At 47.4% G+C, this 21,751-nt stretch overlaps 1 protein-coding gene across 1 annotated transcript in view; it reads left to right on the forward strand.

Annotated features, from left to right (window-relative positions):
• Positions 1–21,751, forward strand: part of MYO5C (myosin VC) — a 94,195-nt gene that overhangs the window by 19,274 nt on the left and 53,170 nt on the right. Inside the window, exons 5-13 of the mRNA XM_044229601.1 lie at positions 1,510–1,666; positions 3,251–3,394; positions 4,554–4,635; positions 6,015–6,122; positions 10,575–10,681; positions 13,711–13,976; positions 17,674–17,755; positions 19,112–19,252; positions 21,122–21,247. Of these exons, the coding sequence (XP_044085536.1) occupies positions 1,510–1,666; positions 3,251–3,394; positions 4,554–4,635; positions 6,015–6,122; positions 10,575–10,681; positions 13,711–13,976; positions 17,674–17,755; positions 19,112–19,252; positions 21,122–21,247 (1,213 nt within the window). The remainder of the gene's footprint in view (positions 1–1,509; positions 1,667–3,250; positions 3,395–4,553; positions 4,636–6,014; positions 6,123–10,574; positions 10,682–13,710; positions 13,977–17,673; positions 17,756–19,111; positions 19,253–21,121; positions 21,248–21,751) is intronic.

The following is a 21,751-nucleotide window of genomic DNA, read 5'->3' on the forward strand; positions in this document are numbered from 1 at the left end:
TGCTATAGCAAGATTCCTTCCAATTACAAAACACCTATGGTTCTGGGATTTGTCCTGCTCCCTGTAGATCTCTGTGATGGAAGTTCACGTAGTTCACAGAGTTCACAGAGATGTAGGTCTCTGTGATGGAAGTTCATGGCTCCCAGCCTGATGGGCCAGGGATGCTCCTGGGTATCAGCAGTCTGAGCTCATGGGAGCTATAGGGCTGAACCAGGGTCAAGATCAAAGACCCCATTTTCTCTCGAGGGCTTCCTGTAACAGTACTGAACATAAGATAGTTTTATGTTGTACTTGCTGATGCCAAACTGGCACTCAGAAGAGCCTGGCTTTAAAACTCCCTCCCTGTTCTACCTGGCCAAGGGATACTGGGCCTGTCTGTCACTCACTTCCTCAGAGGCTTGCTTTTTTGGGCAGGAACACTATCTCTGAGGTCCTTCCAGTGTTTACAGGGAGGCTGCATACTCTGTGTCCTGGGTCAAGTCATTTTACCTTTCTGAACCCCTATTGTACTCTTCTGTAAAATGGGTATATGTGGCATAGACTTTTTTCCAAGGCTTAAATGAGAATCCTTATAAAGTATTTGTGCAGTGTGTAGTATATCAGCAATGCTGGATACCTAGACCGGCATGATAGGAAGATTTCTATCATCATCTTACGATGTGAAAAGTTGAATGCATTTTTTAAGATCTCTAAAATATGTAGGACACGTTGGTTTACTGAGCACATATGTTCCCAAGCATATTTTGAATAGTTGCTCTCCAAAATAATGTCTTGTGTTTATGTGGGGATACACAGAGAGGAGTTGACCTGGGCCCGAGACAACTGTCTTCAGAGGCCTGCTTGCAAAGCTGGCCCAGGGCTAGCCTAAAGGAGCTTGGATTTTAGGAAGTTTCTCACCGAGCCTAATTGATGAGAGTGACTCACTGTACCTGGATTGTTTGCGTAAATGATGGAGCTCATGCTGAGCGCCCGCTCTCCTTCTCAGCATCTTGAATTTCTGTATGTGCTCGGCTGAGGATGCCTATGTGACCAGCCCCTGCTGAAAACCCTGGGCCCCGACTCTCTGAAGAGCTTCCCTGGTGGACAGCACTTCCCATGGGTTGTCATAACTCACTGCTGAAAGATTTAAGTGTTCATGCCAGGCTTCCTCTGGATTTGTCGCCCTGTGCCCTTTCCATGTGCAGATTTACTTTGTATTCTTTCACTATAAGTCTTAGCCGTGAGGATGGCTATGTGCTGCACCCTGTGAGTCCTTTAGCGGATCACTGACATAGGAGTGGTCTGGGGGACCCTCAGCATGGGGGACAGAGCAGGAAACAGCTGTGTGTTCAGCTTGATCCCATAGAAAAAGAGACTAGAAGGAAATTCACTGGAGTATTAAAAGCAGTTAGAGTGATGAAACAGAGTTTGCCTTCTTTCTACTTGTCTGCATTTTTTTCTCCCTGAGTATATATTGCCTTTTTAATAGGAAGAAATGAGCATTTTTAAAAATCCTTTTATTTGCTTCAGAAACAATAAAAATCAGTCAATAATTGTAAGTGGGGAGTCAGGTGCCGGGAAGACTGTGTCTGCTCGCTACGCCATGAGGTATTTTGCCACCGTCAGCAAGTCCAGCAGTAACACCCACGTGGAGGACAAGGTTCTGGCGTCAAACCCCATAACAGAGGTATGCAGCTGGCGGGGGTAGGGAGCAGGGTCACAGGGGACAGTGTGTGATGGAGAGGTGGGTTGGTTTGTGTATGTGTTTTCATGGCTAACTCAAGCCCTCCCCTTTAAAGACAATGGAAGTGAGGGCAGGAAAGTGCACCAACTTTCACGAGCTGATTGGTAAATATTCAGGAATTATTTTGCAAGCCAACTGTTAAACCTTTGGTAGTTTGACATCAGTCATGGTGGGAATATATACACCTTACAAATTGGCAAATGCTACATATCAAGACCCTTCCTTTTCCCCTGCCAAGAGGTGATCCATTCACACAATGCTAAAGAGGGCAGAGGTGTGGGCAAGACCAGACATGCAGGCACTCGGGAGGAAGGAGCCTGCCCTCAAGGGAGAAGGGGCATCTGAAAGGCTCAGGGTCATGTCCGAAGACCAACTCTGGCTCCTTTGCAAAATGGGAGAAGGATTGACTTCAATTTATTTAGAAGGGCAGCAAAAAAATTAAGACCATTAGATTCTTAGACATCCTCTCTCTGTCTTCTTAAATCAGAATTATGAGTAAATATTTATCAGACCATGTATTTTGTTTAAGCCGTTGTGTCAGGTAATACAGGAGGTGATGGAAAAGTATAAGACCCGGTCCCCAAGTCTTAAGACTCCTCTAACATAAACATACTTTAAAGTTAAGTGGAAACATAGATCACAATCTAAGATAGCAGTAGTAAAGTTGTCCAGAGGCACTGCCCAGTGGATGAATTTATGTGATTATTTGTTTAGGATCGATCTTGCCCAGTAGATGGCAAGCTCCAGAGAGGCAGGACCCTGTCCACTTGGCTCACCTTTGCCACCCAAGCACGTGGCCTATAGGGACTCAGTAGATGTGTCATCAGAAAGCATGATGACCTGGGCAGGAGGATTAGTTTGTATGCACGCGAAGGGTATTCCAGATGGAGAGTGCTCAGGGACGGGGGAGGGGATGGGTAGAGGAGAAACAGAATTCAAGAGCAGAAGTAAAAAGCAAAAGCCTTGCCCAGAGCATGGAAAGGATGAGAGAGCACAGTTTTTTGGTCGAGTGGAAGGTCTGAGTAGGGAAGTGATGAGATAAGAATAGAAATCAAGTTGAGGGACGTGTTCTTTGAATTGAGCATCTGTAATATTCAGAACGTGGATGTGTCGAGGCACTTTATATTGTCTTAGGTCATCCTCCCCACTCTGCAAGATGCAGATTATTCCCACACTACAGATAAAGAAACTGAGCCTTGGAGAGATGAAATAATGCTAGAGATATTCTAGCATTATACAGATAGCAGAGAAGGAGCCTGGGGCCATGAAACACCAGAGCCCGTGGTCCAGCTGATCCTGCCCAGTGTCTCAGCAAGAGAGGAGAGCTCTGAACAGCAGGCCAAGGACATGTCCTGCTCCCCACGAGCTTTGGACTGCTTTCCTCCTCTTCCCCCAGTCCCTCCGCCCCAACCTCCCTCTGCTAGTCAGACCCCTCCCCAGCACGCAGGACTGGATTTATTGAAACCGCTCCAATAGTGCGGATGCAAAGCCCTTTGTAACGTTTATTGAGGGGCCTGTGTTCTGCAGGCGGTGGGAAACGCCAAGACAACCCGCAATGACAACAGCAGTCGGTTTGGGAAATACACAGAGATCAGCTTTGACGAGAGGAATCAGATTATAGGAGCCAACATGAGGACGTACCTGCTGGAGAAATCCAGAGTCGTCTTTCAGGTAAGGATACAAACAGCCATTAAATATCCTTTTTCCCAACTTTCAAAGCACGGTTCGCACTTACATACTCATTAGACCACCTGTATTGCTCTGTGACTTGAAAGAATCGAATTTCCTATCTTTCATCTGCCTTTTGGCTTTTTTTTCTTTCTGCCTTTTTTTTTTTAAGATTTTATTTATTTGATAGAGATCACAAGTAGGCAGAGAGAGAGAGAGGAGGAAGCAGGCTCCCTGCCGAGCAGAGAGCCGGATGCGGGGTGGGGGTGGGGGTTGGGGTGGTGTCGATCCCAGGACCCTGGGATCATGACCTGAGCCAAAGGCAAAGGCTTTAACACACTGAGCCACCCAGGCGCCCCTTCTTTCTGCTTCTTAAAAACAACAGAAAAAAATTGACAGAGTCAATATCAGTGGAGTGATATGAATCCACCGAAGGGAAAAATTTTGGATCCTTCGAGTTTCACAAACAAGTTCATCTTTTCAGAACACAAAAACTTCTTGAAACAGACAAAGCTGTTTAGACCAGCTTTCCTGACCAAGAAGGGAATGGGCTTACAGTTGGGGGGGTGTTTAAGAGAAAGGCTCTTCTGTCAATAAAATAGAGAAAATTCTATAATTTTGGTCCAAGAGAGTAACAGTAAGCATTGTATTTATTACAAGGAGTATCTTAAAATTTTCAACTGGTACAGGGGCGCCTTGGTGGCTCAATAGGTTAAAGCCTCTGCCTTCGGCTCGGGTCATGATCCCGGGGTCCTGGGATCGACCCCTGTATTGGGCTCTCTGCTCAGCGGGGAGCCTGCTTCCTCCTCTCTCTCGCTGCCTGCCTCTCTGCCTACTTGTGATCTCTTGTCTGTCAAATAAATAAATATATTTTTAAAAATTTCAACTGGTACAAATTACATTATTCTCATTTCACAGGGTGTTTTCACTTAGTAACATTTTTTCTGGGGTCCTTATTTGGAAGATGGTCTTGAGCCAGCAGAGGGGGAACAGGTTGGGTCACAGCGTTACTGACCAGAGTAAAAAAAAAGGGTAAATTGTCAGTGTCCCTAAGAGCAGAATTGTCAATCCAGGTTAGCCATCTAAGATCCCTCCATTAAGAGCCTCATATTTTTACTTGTAAAGAGCTGGTGTAATTTCAGGACTTTCCTTTATTTTACAGTCAGAAAATGAACGAAATTACCACATTTTTTATCAGCTTTGTGCATCTGCCCAGCAGTCGGAATTTAAACATCTTAAATTGGGTACGTGTTATATAATGCATGGACATATCTCTCTTTTATGTAGGAGCTTAGATTCCAGGTTGATTTCTTTTTCTTTCTTTCTTTCTTTTTTTTTTTTAAAGATTCTCTTTATTTGAGAGAGAGAGAGTGAGCACAAGTAGGGGGAGTGGCAGGCAGAGGGAGAGGGAGAAGCAGACTCCCTGCTGAGCAGGAGCTGGATATAGGGCTTGATCCCAAGGCCTTGGGACCATGACTTGAGCCAAAGGCAGATGATTAACCGACTGAGCCACCCAGGTGCCCCAAGTTTGCTTTCTTCTTATAGTAATATCACTTAAAAAATACTCTGTCCAAAACAGGCCCTTGGGTTTTAGGGATAGAATTGATGCATCTAACTAAGATGATGGGTTGAGGGGCAGGGTGGGTCCAGGAGAGTTTAAAACCCTTTAAACTCCAGGGTTTTTTCCCAAAGCTCATGGGTGATGATGGCCATCTAGCTAGAGCCACGTGAATAAGATCTCCTGACCCCTGGGACTTGGTGTTGTCAAATCCCTAAACTTTTCTTTATCTGAACTTCCTTGGATGGTTGTTTTCCAATATGCATGACGTATTTCCCTGTCTTCTGAGACAGAGTGTCTCTGTCATCATTTGAGCTTCCTTGGTGACTCATTATTCATCATGATGGGTCATTATTGTTTGTCGTTCCAACTAATCAGACCACAGGGACAGCAGAACTCTTTGTCCTGTCTCGCAAACAGCTCGATTGCTGTGCTGTCACAGCTCTCTTCCCTTGGTTGCTTGTGCTGGGTTGGTGGATAGAATTGTGCAGGGTGTGGGAGTTGAACGCACACACTCCGATCTTGGAGAAGTTGCTTGCACTTGTGAAGAAGCTAAAGTTCCTTCGATTTCATATGAAGGTAACACCCAAGCCTTCTGCAGAACAGGATGTGAATAGTGAATTTGGAAGAGCTGTCGGTAGGCCCACTTACTGTTGAGGTATTAGCTGTGCATGTGGTTAATCTCTTGACCGTGGTGCTGATTCTGTTAGGGCATACATATATCAAAACTCACCAAAGTCTACATCTTAACCATGGACAGTTTATTCTGTGGTGGGAAATCCTCAGTAAAGCTGTATAGAAGAGTGAGATACGGGAGCAAAACCCAGGAGCTTTGTGGTCAGACAGGCCCATGTTCAGACTCTTGCCCTCCCTTGGCTCTGGCGCCTTCAGCAACACACTTCACTTCCCTGGGCCCTGGCTTCTGCGTCTGTCACATAGACTCCCATAGAATTAATGGAGTGATGTGTGTCAAGTGCTTATTCTAGTGTATTATGAGTGAGCTTTCTGTCTTGCTTCTGTGTCACAAATTTCTGTGTCACACACGTAACCATCTTTTGGTTGCAGGGAGTGCAGAAGAATTTAACTACACAAGAATGGGAGGCAGCACAGTCATCGAGGGCGTGAATGACAGGGCAGACATGGTGGAGACGCGGAAGACCTTCACGCTGCTGGGTAAGTGGAAATACCCTAGCCAACATTTGGCCATTTTCTCTTTAAAGCAACAACAACAACAAAAATGAAAGGCCAGGATGCCCAGCAGGTGTGTGTTCTGAACACTCCTAATAAATTCTAATCTTAGGATGAGCTGATCAGGATATATTTGATGCCCAAGCGGACAAGACTGGTGCTTTTCCCTTAAAAGACGTAGATATTGATGCGTTCACTTGCAGTGGGGCTGGTTTGCAGTGAGCAGTGGGGGCTGTCTGTGCCCAGAGGTGCTCTTAAGCTTCTTGGGGCTGACTTCGGAGGCGACTGGTACTCGGACTGGGGTGGGGTCACGTTGACCCTACCTGGCCCAATAAAATAGCAGACACTTACATGGAACTTACCAGGCATCCCAAGCACTTCATTACCTGTGCTAGCTTGCTCTATTTACAAGCACTTTATGATGTAGACACTAGTATTTCCCCCATTTTAGAGTAAGGGGACGGAGGAGACTGACTTCTTTTTTTTGAGAGAGAGAGTTTGAGAGAGCATAAACAGGAGGTTTCGGGGTTGGTGGGGAGCAGAGGGAGAAGGAGAATTCCAAGCAGACTGCCTGCTGAGCGTGGAGCCTGACACAGGGCTCCCCAGTCGTGACCTGAGATCATGACTTTAGCTGAAATCAAGACTCAGGCACTCAACCAACTGAGCCACCCTGGCACCCTTCTTACCACAATTTTATACAGAAAACAAAATCTTGCATTGCTTGGTCTTTCTCCTCCTTGCTTTTCCCACATGGAGGTCACGTTTGGGAAGTGTCTACCTAATGGCGTTGATGAAAATGATCATTTACTTTCCTACAGTGTATTAGTGTAGACACTAACACATAACTGTCAGTCAAAGCTTTGGATCAGTATGAGACCACAGACTATTTTTACTTCTTATAGAAAATATTTGTTTCACCAAGTTATTTTCATGCTGTGGTTTTGGTGACTATATTTAAATGTAAAAGGCAAAGAATTTGAGGTTAAATATATCAGAGTAATAGGCAACATTACTCTTCAGGATAATTGAGAATGAAACATTTGGGTAGTTGAGAAAGAAAACTGGTTGGCTTCCTAAGCAGAATTATCATCTGATTTTGCCCCTTCCAAATTGCTTATTTTTTTTTTTGTTTGCTTTCTTTCTTTCTTCCTTTCTTTTTTTGAATAGGCTCCACAGTGGGTCTCAAGCCCAATGCAGGGCTTAAACTCATGTCTCTGAGATCAACACCTGAGCCGAGATCAAGGATAGGATGCTTAACTGACCGAACCACCCAGATGCCCCCCGCCCTTTCAAAACCCTTTAAGGAGAAGGGCAATTTAAATAGTGTATAATAATGAGATAAGCACTTTTGGTACTGATTACCATTTTCTTAAAGTAGTTGAAGTCATTACTGTATCTATAATGTGCTCTACTGAGAAATAATACCATGTATTACTTCTGGTAGGCAGCCTAGCTCTGGCAGGCCCTGGTGGGACCTGGTCCACATGCCCTGTCCTCCTTCCCATCTCTCCCCTTCCGACACTCCCTCCTGCCTCTATAATATTTCACCTCACGCAAAAATGATACAAGAGAAATAGAGTAGGCTTTGAGATCAAATAAACACGACTTAAAACCTAATTGGCCCGACTCTAAGGAGGTTGCCCTTTCTGAGACTCAGCTTCCTGATCTGTAGAATGGCCATATTCCTTACCCACAGGGATCCCATAATAACTGGTAAGGAAATGTGTGTGCGAGCCCCTGGTACCAGACTGGGCACGTAGTAGGTGCTTGCTCAGTATGACGGCCTGCCCTCAGTCTCTATTCCCTATTGTTCAAGCCCTAGCCATCCTTTGAGCAAAACCATCCCCTTTTCCATGAAACCTTTCTTAATCCTGCAAGAGCAGCAGCAGCAATTTTTTTCATGGTCTCACACAAATTAGATTATTTTCACAGATGTCCACAGCAGCCAGGCCAGGACTAGGTGTGAGGTAGGAGAGGTGACTAGGGCATGAACTTGAAGGAGGAGTTCAGGCATTCAACTCTCAGGGTGGCACAAATGTAGGGTTGGCCCCAGGCACCTGGCTTGCTTCCCCTGGCCCAGCCTTGCACCCCTGGCCTAGAGGTTTTTTGTTTTTTTTTTAAGATTTTATTTATTTATTTGACAAATAGAGATTATAAGTAGGCAAGAGAGGCAGACATGGAGAGAGAGGAGGAAGCAGGCTCTCCGCGGAGCAGAGAGCCTGATGTGGGGCTCGAACCCAGGACCCTGGGATCATGACCTGAGCTGAAAGCAGAGGCTTTAACCCACTGAGCCACCCAGGCACCCCCTGGCCTAGAGTTTTGTTTTTTTTTTTTTAAAGATTTTATTTATTTATTTGTCAGAGAGAGAGGGAGAGAGAGCGAGCACAGGCAGACAGAGAGGCAGGCAGAGGCAGAGGGAGAAACAGGCTCCCTGCCGAGCAAGGAGCCCAATGTGGGACTCGATCCCAGGACGCCGGGATCATGACCTGAGCAGAAGGCAGCTGCTCAACCAACTGAGCCACCCAGGCGTCCCTGGCCTAGAGTTTTGACAAAGTTCCCCAAAGTTTTGTGGGGAAGTAGAGTAAAACAGTCTACTGCCTCTTGTGGCTATTAGTGGTGTTGGCTGCCCACTGTGGTGTGTGAAGTGGCGGGGGTGGAAAGGGGTTGGGGCCTGCTCCCTTCTCCTTCCCTTAGTGGGCAGAATGCCAGGAATATGAAGGAATCTGCCCTGCTTACTTTCTATGAAGTCTGTTACCTCAAGATGCTAGCCCAGTGAACTCGCCTCTGATGGCCTCTGTCTTGGCCATTCAATCTCACAATTTAGTACTAAATTATCTATCGTCATGTATTTGCTCCAGTATTTTTTGTTTGTTTGTTTATCCTAAGATCAGTCTCTGGCCTTCCAGAGCTCAGTTATTTTCTCTGGGCATCAGTTTCCCCATTTGATTACTGGGACAGTAATGAAAATACTCAGTTGTTCCAATCATCTTTTGCTGTTTCCCCAAATCTTAATGGCCTAAAATGATGGATCATTATTATTTGGGGTGATTCTGGGGTGACTGGGCTCAGCTGGATGCTTGTCAGTTGGGGACTACTCTTTGAAAGTAGTAGGGACCCCATCCTCTCTGAAGGCTTGTTTTCTCACATGAACTGGTACGGTTACAAGCACCAGGGACTGGGCAGGCATTTCTCTCTCCACACAGACTTCCTCACAGCACACTGGTCTCAGGGTAAATGGTGTGTACCATGTTGTAGCTCCCTTCTCCCAGAGCGAGTTACAGTAGGCTTAGGTGGGATGTGTAAGATTTTTTATGAACCAGTTTCAGAAGTAAGGCCATGCACGTCACTCCCGCCATGTGATAATGGTCAAAACCCCAGACTCACACATAACCCATGGTGAGGGAACTGCACAGGGCATGAACTCTAGGAGGGTGGTTCCCTGGGGGCCATCTTTGAAGAGGCCTTCCATAGCTATTAGGGATGTGGTAAGGATTAGGAGATAATGTCTAAAGCAGTTTAGGGTGGTACCTGGGTGGCTCAGTCGGTTGAGCAGCTGACTCTTGATTTCCATTCAGGTCATGGTCTCAGGGTCCCAGCATTGAGGCCCGTGTCAGGCTCCGTGCTCAGTAGGAACATCTACCTTGGGCTCAAGTCATGATCCCAGGCTCCCGGGATCGAGTCCCATTTCGGGCCTCCTGGTCCTCAGGTAGCCTTCTTCTTCTCCCTCTGCCTGTTGCTCCTCTTGCTTGTGCTCTCTCTTTTTCTCTGTCAAATAAATGACTATAATCTTCAAAAATAAATAAATGAAAATATAAAAATTAAAATTAAAAAAAATAGTTCAAGGAACTTGTGAACCAAAAAGGGGGGAAAAAAAAACACAATAAAAATAAGGGAAGTGCAACACATAGAATAAATGAGAGTTGATTTGCCCAGGAACCTAACATGAAATGGTGATTTGGGTATGAATTTTTGCATTACACTTACAGCAGCGATGGCAAAAGGGGAAACCTAGTGGGCTGTCAAATTCACATATTGTATCGTTGCTGGCCAAACTGGCAAGAATGGCAAACCAGAGTCCCTCTGGGGACCGCTGCACACTCCCATGCCAGCTCTCAGCAATGATGGAACTAGAGTGTCTTGAAAGAATTGAGGTGCTTGGGCGCCTGGGTGGCTCAGTGGGTTAAGCCGCTGCCTTCAGCTCAGGTCATGATCTCAGAGTCCTGGGATCGAGTCCCGCATCGGGCTCTCTGCTCAGCAGGGAGCCTGCTTCCTCCTCTCTCTCTCTGCCTGCCTCTCTGTCTACTTGTGATTTCTCTCTGTCAAATAAATAAATAAAGTCTTTAAAAAAAAAAAAAAAAGAATTGAGGTGCTTATCCTACTAGTGATGAAGTCAGGGAAGAGATGCAGTATTCCTAATTTGGACTTTTGTTTTTTCAGGTTTCAAGGAGGATTTTCAGATGGACATTTTTAAGATCCTAGCGGCCATCCTACATCTGGGCAATGTGCAGATCACAGCGGTGGGCCACGAGAGGTCTTCTGTCAGTGTAAGCGCTGCTTTGTTTCCCCTTCCTGTGGTCAGAGGGTCACCAGCAGAGTGTCTCATGGTTACTCTGCTTCTGCACTTTAGCACCAGGCACCCTGGGCCCGCCGGACAGACCAGTTGTCAGGAGCAAGGAAGCAAGGGTTCCGTGGGTAGCTGCCCCTTCAAGAGTAGAGGAGAAGATGTGTTCTCTCTGTGTTTTTCTTTAATTCAGTAAATATTTACTAAGTACCTGCTACGTGCCAAGCCCTGTTGCAGGCTTTGGAGAAACAAAACCAAACCAGAAGCTCTTCGGGGGCTTACGGTCTGGGGGTAGGAAGTGGAAGAGAGGAGACACGATCACTGGTTACAGGCTTGGTGGTGGCCATGAGCAGGGAGAAAGCAGAGTCCAGGGTACAGAGGGGCTGTGCCTCTTGTGTAGAGCACTCAGTAAAAGCCTCATGGGTATGGGGGCAGTGGGCAGAGACCTAAAGATGAGAAAGTGAACTGTGCCTGTACTGGAGGAAAGAACATTCAAGGTAGAGGGGACAGCAGTGCAGAGACCCTCGGGCAGGAGCTGTTACTTGACAAATCAGGGGGGTGGGGGGGGAGTATATCCAAAGAGGAATGAATAAAAGCAGGGGTGGTTTCTGAGGCCAGAAAATGTTGGGGGGGGCAGGGGAGAGGGTGAGGTCATATAGGGCCCTCAGAGCACTGGATATTTGGAGCAGAAAGGACACCCCCCCCTCCTGACACCTGCCCACATCAAGCCCCAGGGGGGCGGACTCTCCTCTGGAAATATAGTCCCGTGTCAGTTCTGTGGTTTCTTGATTTAACGAACACAGGGTAAGTGTCTATGTGGGCCTCTTTGACGAATTATGAAAAGTGGCCCTTAGTAGGGGTGTGTCTTTGGTTCTTCTCATGAAAATCTGCATAAAGGAGAAAATAGCACACAATGAAAAATGCTTCTATGAACTGACCTTTTAAGCTTTGTATATACATGTCTATCTTGTCAACTCCCGAGGCCGTGACAAAATACCGCAGGCTGGGTGGCCTCCACCACAGAAGTTTTTCCTCTCCCAGTCCTGGAGGCTGGAAGTCCAAGATCAGGGTGCAGCATGGGTGAGCTCTTTGTGAGGTCACTCTTCCTGGCTGGCAGACAGCCCCCTGCTTGCGGGGTCCTCATAGCAGAGAAAGGGACACAGAGGATTCTGGTCTCGTCCTCTTTTTAGAAGGGCACTAATCCCATCGTGAGGGCCCCACCCCTCGTGACCTCATCTGAAGCTAATCACCCCCGAAAGGCCCCACTCCAAATACCATCACATTGGAGGCTAGGGCTTCAACATACAAATTTTGGGAGGAAGTGGTCAGTTTATAATATAACAATGTCTATTTTCCTGTCCCCCCTCAAAACACTCAGGGGAACAGCTCATAATTTGGCACATAGGTCATTTTTGAGCTCTCCGGTACCTGCTGCGTAGAGGAGAGAGAGCCAAACAGTAGGTGGAATGTGTGGTTTTGGGCTCTAGGCTTCAGTCCTGTTGTCTTGTGACCAGGAAGTAATTCTCCACCCTCTCCTCAAGCTCTCACACTAAGCGTCCGTCCCATGCCCCCAGTGTCCAGCCTTCACCCAGTCAGTTGGCACAGAACTGGAAGGTTCTGGAAGAGGGGATGGCAGGTCTGGGTAGGAGCCTGGTGTGCATGTGGTGGTGGGTCTCCCTCTGTGCCTTCTCATTGACCTATGATAAATGGGCTTCTGCCCTTGTTCTTCTCAAACTCCATGGACTAAAGATATGATATCTTCCCAACAAATTCCCTTGCACTGATCTCTGTCCCATGAAGTTTGCTATGAAGGTAGTATTTTGGAGGAAGAGTTAAAACTCATAGAATAAAAATCCTTTGTCTATCACCCTGAGGAGACAAAGTCTCTGAAAAAGATGTAGAATCTTCATAGCAAATCACCAGTTCTATAACCAGTGATCCTATCTTTGGAACATTCATACCATTCATTCGCATCAGAAACTTGAAATGTTGGGCAGATCCAATCTGGAGGAAGCCATCTTTTTAAGAATTCCTGTCCCTCTCCTTTCCGCCTGTAGCAGCACCTGTAGCTCAATGTTTCTGATTCCCATGGTTAGTTCCTTCTTAGAAGGAAGAAAGCCATGGTTCTACCAGTCTGCTCCCCGGTAGTCAGGCAGGTGAATACAAGCTTTGTGTTACTGCGATGTTGGTTGGAAGGAGTGTGGGTGGACAGCAAGGAGGCAGCAGAACTTTCTAGATTGCTTGCTCCTCTGTAACCTGATGCTTTTCAAGCACAGCCACGTAGTTTTCCCATCGGCCGTGATGACCTCTGAAGATTAGCGCACCAAGGAAGTTCCCTTGCCCAAGGGGAATGGTAGTGCTTACTCACAAGGGTCACATCCCCTTGCCAGGTGACAAGGACTCCTTGTCCATGCTGGCTCAAGACAGACGGGAACAGACCTTTCCTTGTCTCTGACCAGCAGAGCAGCTGGGACAAAAGCAAGATTCACTTTATGTGTCCAGTAAAAGCCTTGCACACATCCCTCCTGTCCACTGGGAAGCCAGCTCGGTTAAGGGAGCCCCGTTGTCAGGTTCTCTCATGATGACATCTAGGTACCTCGGGGCTAGACCCCCCCCCACGCAAACCCTGACCACACCGGTAGGGACAGGTGGTCTGGGCATGTTGCCAAGGGAAGAGAAGGGCCTTGAGGCCGTGTCCACATGCCCAGGAAAGGGAGGATTGCTTCCGTGGCCTGACTCACTGTGGATGTTCTTTGGCCAGAATGACAACCTGGGTGGGACGAGGCCCCGGACTGCCTGGTGTCATCCCAACCGTACCTTGATGCTGCAGCCCTGTAGCCCTCCTGCTGTCCTCCCAGGCCTGCCTGTCTGGTTGGGCCCGGTCATTCTCATGCCAGCTCATCCTTGTCCCTGGCACAGGCCCAGGTGGAGGCCCCAGAGCCCCGGCCGTGTGGGCTGGTGCTGGGTTCGATGGCTAGACGGCCCTGATGGAGCTTGTGCTTGTGTTTGAAGGAGGACGACAGGCACCTGCAGGTGTTCTGCGAGCTCCTGGGCCTGGAGAGGGCCAAAGTTGCCCAGTGGCTCTGCAGTCGCAGAATCGTCACAACCTCCGAGACAGTGGTGAAGCCCATGACCAGGCCCCAGGCAGTCACCGCTAGGGACGCACTGGCCAAGAAGATCTACGCTCACCTGTTTGACTTCATTGTGGAGAGAATTAACCAAGCGTTGCAGTTTTCAGGCAAGCAGCACACTTTTATTGGTGTTTTGGACATTTATGGGTAAGATTCTCTTCTGTGAGCCTGTCTTTCCTCATTTAAATGTCAAATGGCCATTATTTTTAGATCGTTTTGTTCCGGTTTCTTTTTTTGTGTTTCACATGATCAGAAGAGTGGTGTTCTCTACGTTTGCAAGCGTGGATGTTAAGTACAGCCCCCTGGGCTGCGGTGTGTTTCACTTAGAGCCTATGACGTAAATGCCAAATTACCAGCAGGCGGCAGCCAGAGCTCACGGCCTGCTGACCACTGACCACGGTGCTGGCTGATCACTGTGCACTTGCTCCCCACCTTCTCAGACAGAGGGGAAACAACCGAGGCTTGCAGGCCGAAACGGGTCCTGGGTGTCTCTGCTGGTGGGAGAGCCCCTGTCAGTTTCCCCGCGGAGGTCCCGAGGAGGGCGGAGCCCTGACACACCTTTCCGGTAGCAAAGGGCGTGGGGACCGTCCCAGAGGTCCCACACCTTGCCCAGGCTGCCAGGGTCCAAGGCAGACTCAAAGCCGGGCATCTGAGCCACCAGCCTCGTACACCGCAGAGCTTCCTTCCTTTCTCGCACCGGCCCTGCTCCAGCTGTTCTCAGACCGTTGGGGGCCTCATTCCCACCACACTGGGGTTGCTCTTCCTTCTCTTTGCCCTATCCTCCTTTTCTAAATCCAAGGCCCGACTCATGCCCAACAGGCCTGTAGAATCCTTAGAGCGTTAGTGAGGACAGGCCAGCATGGAGGCGAGCTCTGAGGGCCGGTGGGCTCAGGCTTTTTGTTTGCAGTAACTGACCTCAAACCCCCAACCCCCCCCCCGCCCCTCCCAGGGCGGGTCCTGGTTTCTCAGTGAGGGAGAGGACCAGTCATTCCATTGAGGGCACCGCAGAGGGCCCTCCCCCCTGGCTTGGGGAGTGGTCCCCCTTACCCTCTGAGCTCCTCCCCATAGAGAGAAGAGAACCGGCTCAGGCCTGCTGGAGGACGGAGGGAGCAGATGGGCTGTGAGGAAGCTGTGGAACTTTTACCCCAGTGTGGAGAGTGGGCTTTCCTATAGCTGTACAATGTGAGGCAGTGCCTCAGGGGAGGTGCTTTGTTTGATTTAGAGTCTGAGTTAATGCATGTGACTCCCAATTAATAACGTGTGTCAACAGTTCTAATACACTGATCCATTACAGGGATAGTCTAGTAAATGATTTACCTTGTCTTATGCTAAAAAGAGGATTTGAGTGGCCAGTAGACTCTCAGTAGACTTAAAAAGAAAGTCTTGTTTAACAATGCTTTCTTTTATTGTGGGAGAATTAGGGGATTGCTGTAGCATTCTCTTCTTTTCTGTGCTTTTAAATGTCTTAAAAATAAATAGTCCTTTAAGGGTAGTTGATTCCATTCATCCCACACATGTTTAAGTGCCAGGCATGTGAGGGGTGTGATTGGGGAGCAGAATAGGCACATGGCCCCTGCCCTCTTGGAACTTAAATTTTAGTGGAGAAGGCAGGCGGGTAATTAGAAATTGGGAAGCTTCTTGGGATGGGAATGAGCAACTAAGCTGGGGGGGTGGGCCGGAGGTCAGCAGGGGCTGGGGGAGAGAGGAGGGCAGCTGAGGACAAGCAGCAGGGAGCGAGGGCCATGGCAGGCAGGAGGAAGATGAACGAAGCCTGCAGACCCCTGCGATAAGGAATCTGAGGTTTTGGTTATGTGAACAAACCTGAGACAGTAACTAAATTTATAAGGACTTTGTTCAAGTAGGTCTCAGCCTAAATTTTTAACATTAAAATCCACTTCGGAGATAACACAAGTAGCATGCTTGCTGCCACCTGTGAATTAAGGGTCCACTCTAAAATCACAAGCTCCCCTCTGAGGGGCAGTGCTGCCGCAGGGGCGAACCCTGTCCCGCCTTTCCCCGTGCACCGAGTCCCTGCTCCTCGGCCCTTGCTCAGGCACGCCAGGCAGCATTTGAGAGAACTGAGCTCAGTCTGATCTGGAAATACAGCAGCCTCAAAGGACAAGTGGCCAGCGCTGAAAGCGATGACTGCCGAAGCTGGGAGGCTTGAGGTTTCTGCTCAGAGCAGCACGCAGGGTTGAGGCTCCCCAGCCCGTCGGGGTCTACGTGCTCTGGACCCAGAGTGGGCAAGGCCAGAGGCTGGGGCTCGGGACCCTGGGAGGGAGCGGGGCAGCTCCGGATGTGTGGCTCTGAGGAAGTCATAAGACCCCTGCAAGCCTCGGTTTCTGCCTCCGTAAGCTGGGGCCTCCCTCACGGGGCCATTAGGAAGATCAAATGGCATCTTTAGAACCATGAGTACCACTAACACGTAAAGTGGTCTCATAGCCCGTGTGCTTCTGGCATTTCAGGTCACAGATTCGGGTCTTTCCATGGGTTTTGAACTTCAGATCTGAGGGCCCATTTTTGAGAGAGGGAGTGTGTAAAAGGACAAGGCGATAATCACCCACTCCCGCTCTAGAAAGCCTCGCCTTTGGCCCTGGCTATGAGCTGTGGGGCACCACGAGGCCCTTTGGACTCTCCCCTGGCCCAAACTGCGTGGGCTCTGCTCCTGCCTTGTGTCACCCTAGAACTGTCTAGAGCCCAGTCCAGGCCCTTGCCCTGCCCTGGAATTCTAACCTGAGACAGCCTGGCTCAGTCAAGTGCCACTCTCAGGGGATCTGTGGCTGGAGCTGGCAGGAACCACTCAGAATTAGAGGATTAACTGAGGCCTGGGGTCAAATGATGCATCTGCCACCCCTTGGTGCTGTTGGCCTCTGGCCCTCAAGTGTGATGGTGATGGTGGTGGGGGGGGAGGTCCTGCTGTTCCTGACCTAGGGCCGTGTTAGGGTCAAGTGAGATCATGAGCATCCACCCCAAGCCCCCGGGGCACTCAGCTTCCTCCTGGCAGGAGCAATCACATGGCTGCGGTCAGAAGGCCGTACTGTGCTCTGTTCAGCCAACACCATGTCTTCCAGAGTGAGAGGAGAATTCACATACGAGTCCAGATTTCCAGCTCCTCTTGGAAATCAAGCGGTCTCCCATTCAGACCTGTGTGCTGATCACGGTCCCTCTGCTGAGGTGGGGGCTGAAAGGCTCCCTACGGTGTAAGCTCACTGTGGTGTGGTCTCCAGTCCACTTCCCGTTTCTGTCCCCGCTCGCCTCCTCCCAGGTCTTGACTTTGCAACTCTGGACCCAAGTGTTTCAAGTCTGAAAACAGACCTGGTGAGGTGTGCTGGGCTCTGGGCTCTTAGACGACCTTGCCTTTGTCCTCCAAGAACTGAAACCAGGCCTTGGGGAGGCAGAACTGTGCCTTCAACAGAATGGGAAGACAGGAAAACAGCCCTGCCTTTCCCTGTAAGCACAGCTGTCATAGTCAGGCAGGCTCACGGCTGAGTCTGATAAGAGCTGAGTGACCTCAGGCACGCTTCCTAACCTCTCAGAGCCTTATTCCCTCACCAACAAAGAGGGTGATGGAGTCTGGGTGCTGTTGTGTGAAGCAAATCATACAACCGATCCAGACCAGCCTGCCTCAGGGCAGGTGTTTTGTACACACCAGATCCCTTCCCCCGCAGCCTGGAAATGATTTATCAACTGCCGGGATAGTAAAACTAGAAGCTTTGGGGGCATATTTCAAACTGGCCGAAAGCAGCAAACTTTTAAACTGTGAAGTTTGTCAAAAAAGTACTTACCTAAAAACAGATGCGTATGCCTTGCAAGTATGTTTTAACTTGTTTAAACCGTATTTCAGTTTTGAAACCTTTGATGTGAACAGCTTTGAACAGTTTTGCATCAATTACGCTAATGAGAAGCTGCAACAGCAGTTTAACCTGGTAAGTGACTTTTCTGCCTTTTTTTTTTTTTAATTTTAAAAGTTTTATTTATTTATTTGACAGACAGAGATCACAAGTAGGCAGAGAGGCAGGCAGAGAGAAGCAGGCTCCGTGCTGAGCAGAGAGCCCAACTCAGGGCTTAATCCCAGGATCCTGGGATCATGACCTGAGCTGAAGGCAGAGGCTTTAACCCACTGAGCCACCCAGGCACCCCTGACTTTTCTGCCTTCTTGAAACTAGTTCTCTCAGCCCTTCCTATCCACCGGTTCTCAGATCCCCCACACAGTGCAGGAGCCCCATACCAGCTCACAGCACCACCATGTGGCCACATCCTGAAATTACACCTTCCCCGTCTATTCCTCGTATTCTAGCCCCCTGGCCAGCTGCTTGGCCACAGTCCATCACTACCCCAGCTCGTTCACAGACCCTCTGTGCAGCCGGACCAAATGATTGAGTTTTCTGAAGGCCCCACAGCCTTGCAAGCCTCTGTGCCATAACCCACTGGTTCCTGTCACTTCCCCATCCCTTCTTCTTCACCTGGCAAATTCTTGCTTGTCTTTTGAAATTCAGCTTCTCCTAAAACATTCCTGAAGAAAAAAAAATAGTGTGACATCATGGAGAGCATGAACTTTTATTCAAAGGAAACTGGGTTTGAATCTCTGCTCTCCCATCTTCTTCCTCTGGGACCTTACGCTCAGAGCCTCAGTTTCCTCTTTGGGAAAAATGGTCACTAGTATCTGCCTGTCTGATATTGTTGTGAGGACTAGACCTAACACTGAATCACACCCAGTAAATGTTTCTTTTCTTTCCTTTTCCTTACTTTGGAATTAATCCATGTATAACATTAAATTTCATCCCATTGCAAATGTACGTTATGTATGTAATCTCAAGGATTCCCTGGAAGTTTAGCGTTTAGTAACTATGAGTAAAGTTTATTCCTAGTAGATAGGCTTCATCACGCCCTTGAAGTCACCCCATCATCCTCTGCATTCCCCTCGGCCCCATCTCTACTGTGCTCTCTGGCCTCTAAGAGAGCCAAGTTTCTCAACTTCCCATTGGGCTTCCCAGCTGACATGGGGATTCTTCTGTGGGAGGCTTCCAGAGCAGTGCTGTGAGCAGGGAGGAGTTGCAGAACCACTTTGGGGTTGTGGGGTCCCACTCAGACCAGGTTGGAGGGTCACATTAGGAACTCTGCAGCATCGGTCATGGGTAAGGACGGTGGCCTGCACCTCAGGGTCTTCCCTAAACATTGCAAACCAGTGAGGTCTCTGTGTTTCCCAAGTGCTTATGACCTGGACTTTGAAAGCACACTTTAATGTTCTATTTTGTTTTCTCTATTAACTTCTGGATTTCCAGCATGTCTTTAAACTTGAACAAGAAGAATACATGAAGGAAGATATCCCTTGGACTCTGATAGATTTTTATGACAACCAACCAGTTATTGACCTAATTGAAGCCAAAATGGGTATTTTGGAGTTACTGGATGAAGAATGCTTGGTAACTTAAAAATTTTTTTATTTAACTTCTGCATAGTGACAAATAAGAATATTACAAACTGGATTTGTGTGTGTGTGTGTGTGTGTGTGTGTGTGTAAATTCCTGATGTCTTACCCAACTGGTTGAACATTAATGCTGGGATAGCAGTCCATGGCAGGAACCCCAGAGAGCCAGCTGAGCCTTCTACCCTCACCATGTATAGGGCTATACACTATAATACAATACACTATTGGGCTATACATGCATAACCTCTCAGGTCGTGTCCACCAAGGAGAAGCTCTTTGAGGCTGTCCAAGGCGTATTTAGAAAGGATGTGAAAATAGCAGGTGACCTCACACCAGTTGTTAATGACTAATAAGAATTGAATTTTCTTTTTTTTCCTCATTCCTGTGAGTCATCCATTGGGAGGGGTAGCTGAAAAATCAACATCATACAATTCAAGAAAAGAGGCCTCTAGTTCTCCTGTTGTTATTTCCCTGTAGGAAGAGCACATTTACGTGGGCCAGCCTAGCAGTGGCTCTTGTGGGACCACAGGGACAAATAATCCCCAGGACAGTACTCATTTTTTGGCTTAAAGAATGTACTGTGGGGTGTTGTATGTAAGTGATGAAGCACTGAATTCTACTCCAGAAATCAACATTGCACTGCATGTTCACTAACGATAACTTAAATTTAAAAAATAAATAATTTTTTTTCAAAATTTAGTGGCTTGAAATAAAAGTAATTAATTTTTTAAAAATGTTGTATCACGATTTTTAATTTATTTTTTAAAATACATCATAATGTTGAAGATTAACTGGCCTTTTCTCCCTGGAATTCTCAATTCCATGCTTTTTCTCACAGATTCTCTTCTCTGGTCCCACCTGGGTAGCAACCAGTAATCCAAGATTAAAGGGCTGGCAGCAGGGCTAAGCATTCTGGATCCATCTAGTGAGGGCAGGGTGCCCAGGCCAAGGCAGCCTCTAGGAGATATTTGCACCTACTCTACACAGAAGTTTGCTAGGCAACCAATGTCACAAAGAAGCCTGCAGCAGTCTTTTGGACACAATGGGGGATTAAATTCGCTGAGTTTAGGTCAAATATCACTGATCACTTCCATATCACCAGTATCAAGAACAAGTTTTGCAACTAGTTTTCTTTGAGGAAGTAGTTACTAACTAGGCTATAAAATGAAAGAAAAGCTCTTTTCCTGAGGTAGGGGTGAAGTGGGGAGGGTTACATTTAGGGGCCAGTCTTTCCCCGTTCAAGCAAGAAGAATCAAGCAAGAAATCAAGCAAGATTTCATTCACGTAATGAAATCTATGCTCTTTTTGCCCTGAAACTTTAGACTTCTTTGGGTAGAAATAATGGGAATACTGCCAATTTTGCAAAAATAAATTTCTTCATTCTTGAGTTTTATGCTATGTCCATTTCCTTCCAGTTCATAACATTTTGTTTTTTCTACAAGGGCATTGATAGGTCTGTCTAAGTGGCACTGCAAAGGCTGTTAGGATCAAGGACAGATGCGTGCCTAGAGCTGCGTTATAAAAACAAGCCCCAGGGCGCCTGGGTGGCTCAGCTGGTTAAGCAACTGCCTTCGGCTCAGGTCACGGTCCTGGAGTCCTGAGATCGAGTCCTGCATCAGGCTCCCAGCTCCATGAGGAGTCTGCTTCTCCCTCTGACCTTCTCGCCTCTCATGCTCTCTCTCACTGTCTCTCTCTCAAATAAATCAATAAAATTAAAAAAAAATAAAAAATAAAAACGTCTGTAAGTAGCTCACTCTGAGTCGTCCGCTCACCATGGTTTGTCAGAATTAGTATTTTTTTTGTGTGCCCCTATTAATCTTTCAGCTCTAGTTTTCTCACTCTCTGGTTTCCTTTTCTCTTGCAGTTACCACATGGAACTGATGAAAACTGGCTTCAAAAGCTGTATAATAATTTTGTCAACAAGAACTCTTTCTTTGAGAAACCCAGGATGTCAAGTGCATCCTTCATCATCCAGCACTTTGCTGACAAGGTACAGGGAAAGTCTGGGGCGGTGCCGTCTGCATTGGAGCTGGAGAGGCTTCCTAGATGCTGTGGGCAGGCAGGGGCTTCTCTGGCCAGACTCAAGTCACACTCGGTCTTGGTGCTTTGCCATGATGAAGGAGACATGTGCGTGTGTCTAACAATTTTTAACTTGTTTTTGTCGCAAAATACGAGTTCAACTGCAGTGCTTTAAAGATAGTGGACCTCATTTCTGATTTTAGGTTTCTTGGAAATTCATGAATCTCTTATACGTTTGTTTCCTCTATGAAACGGTTATAATCAAGACAGCATAATTGTTTTCAATAATGAAAGCTGGACCTTTTTTGAGGCTTTCCTTTTTCATTAAGTTGTAATATGTTTATTACACTGATAACATAGGCTGGCTCAAGATGTTGCATTTTCTAGATTATCTTTATTTACTTCTTTATTGACATTACTTTAATAATGTCTCATAAAAAGAATAAGAATAAGTTTAATAAAAAGAAAAAGTTAT

Source organism: Neovison vison, chromosome 13 (genome assembly GCF_020171115.1).
Source record: "Neovison vison isolate M4711 chromosome 13, ASM_NN_V1, whole genome shotgun sequence".
Classification (NCBI taxonomy): domain Eukaryota; kingdom Metazoa; phylum Chordata; class Mammalia; order Carnivora; family Mustelidae; genus Neogale; species Neogale vison.